At 72.4% G+C, this 1,576-nt stretch overlaps 1 protein-coding gene across 1 annotated transcript in view; it reads left to right on the top strand.

Annotated features, from left to right (window-relative positions):
- The first annotated feature begins 216 nt into the window (after positions 1-216).
- LOC112107995 (multiple epidermal growth factor-like domains protein 8) overlaps positions 217-1,576 on the top strand; it is a 10,514-nt gene continuing 9,154 nt past the window's right edge. The window contains 2 exon segments of the mRNA XM_029914441.1: positions 217-410; positions 874-1,074. Coding sequence (XP_029770301.1) covers positions 267-410; positions 874-1,074 — 345 coding nt within the window. The 5' untranslated portion in view covers positions 217-266.

Raw genomic sequence — 1,576 nt, 5'->3', positions numbered from 1 at the left:
GCACCAGGTCCCCGGGGGGGAAGGGGCGCGCTGCTGGGGGGGCAGCTCGGGCGCCAGGTCCCCCGAGGGGGGGGTGACGGGGCACTGCTGGGGAAAGCTCACAACACCAGCGCGAGAGGGGCAGCTCGGGCACGGGGTGCAGGGGCACTGCCGGGGGAAGCTCGCAGCACTGGCGGGGGGGTGGGGGCTGCAGCAGGCTGACCCCGGTGTCCCCCCAGGTGTCCATCGTCCGCAGCACGACCATCACGCTGAGCCCCAGCTCGGAGATGGACGTCTCCCTGGTCTACAAGGGCTTCATCTACCCGCTGCTGGCCGGGCCCCCTCCCGCCCCCCACATCTCCGTCTGGGCCCGTGTGCAGCGCCTCCACGTGGTCGCCAAGCTGGGCCGTGCCCCCAACGCCCCCGAGCTGGTAAGGGGGGAGCCGGGGCCATCGGGGCTGCCCCAACGCGGTGACATGGGGTCTGTGCCAGGGAGCAGGGTGGGGTCAGCTGTGGGTGCTGTGGGGTGGGGAGGTCAGCAGGGGGCTCTGGCTCTCCCTGACCCCCAGCCCGTGGCAGGAGGAGGTGGGGCGCTGTGGGGCAGGGGGCAGTGGGGCAGCGGGGGGCTCTGGCTTCCCCTGACCCCCGGCCTGTGGCAGGAGGAGGTGGGGCACTGTGGGGCAGCAGGTCAGCAGGGAGCTCTGGCTCCCCGTGACCCCCGGCCCGTGGCAGGAGGAGGTGGGGCGCTGTGGGGCAGGGGGGTCGGCAGGGAGCTCTGGCTCCCCCTGACCCCCGGCCCGTGGCAGGAGGAGGTGGGGCGCTGTGGGGCAGGGGGCAGTGGGGCAGGGGGGCAGCGGGGGGCTCTGGCTTCCCCTGACCCCCGGCCCGTGGCAGGAGGAGGTGGGGCGCTGGGCCGTGCAGCAGGAGAAGGAGACGCGCCCCCTGCAGCGCCCGGGCACCCAGCGGCTCTTCGGCAGCCCCGAGCGCGGCAACAAATACCTGGTGCAGGTCGAGGGGCATCTCAACAGCTCGGGCACTGGGCAGAGCAGCGAACTCACCCTGGTGTGGGACCGCACCGGGGTGCCGGGCGGCAGCGTGAGTAACTCCCTCCCGTGCCCCCTGTGTGCCCTCCACGTGTCCCTCTGTGTGCCCTCCACGAACCCCCGTGTGCACCCCACGTACCCCCCACCCTGTGTGTAACCCCACCATGTGTACCCCCCATTTACCCTCTGCGTCCCCCTGCCCCATGTGAACCCTCCGGACCCCTCCCCCCATCCCTCTGCCAGGTGGCAGTATGTACCCCCCATCCCCCACACCATGTGTACTCCCGACCCTCTCCCCCTTGTGTACTCACCTGTATCCAGGTGCCGCGGGGGGATGATTGGGGTGCGGTGAGGTGGGGAAAGGTGAGGGGCTGGCTGGGGTAGGGAGGGGTGCTGCAGGCTGATTGGGAGGTGCCCTGGGGGGCTGGCTGCTGGGGGTGCCCTGGGGGCTGCTGGGGTGCATGGGGCTAGCTGCCGGGGTTGCCCTGGGGGGTTGGGGATGATTGGGGGTTCCCTGGGGGGCTGGCTGCTGGGGTGCCCTGGGGAGCTGAGGG

Source organism: Terrapene carolina, unplaced genomic scaffold (assembly GCF_002925995.2).
Source record: "Terrapene carolina triunguis isolate 2854851 unplaced genomic scaffold, T_m_triunguis-2.0 Scaffold51224, whole genome shotgun sequence".
Lineage (NCBI taxonomy): Eukaryota > Metazoa > Chordata > Testudines > Emydidae > Terrapene > Terrapene triunguis.
This window is presented reverse-complemented; position numbering and strand designations above follow the sequence as displayed.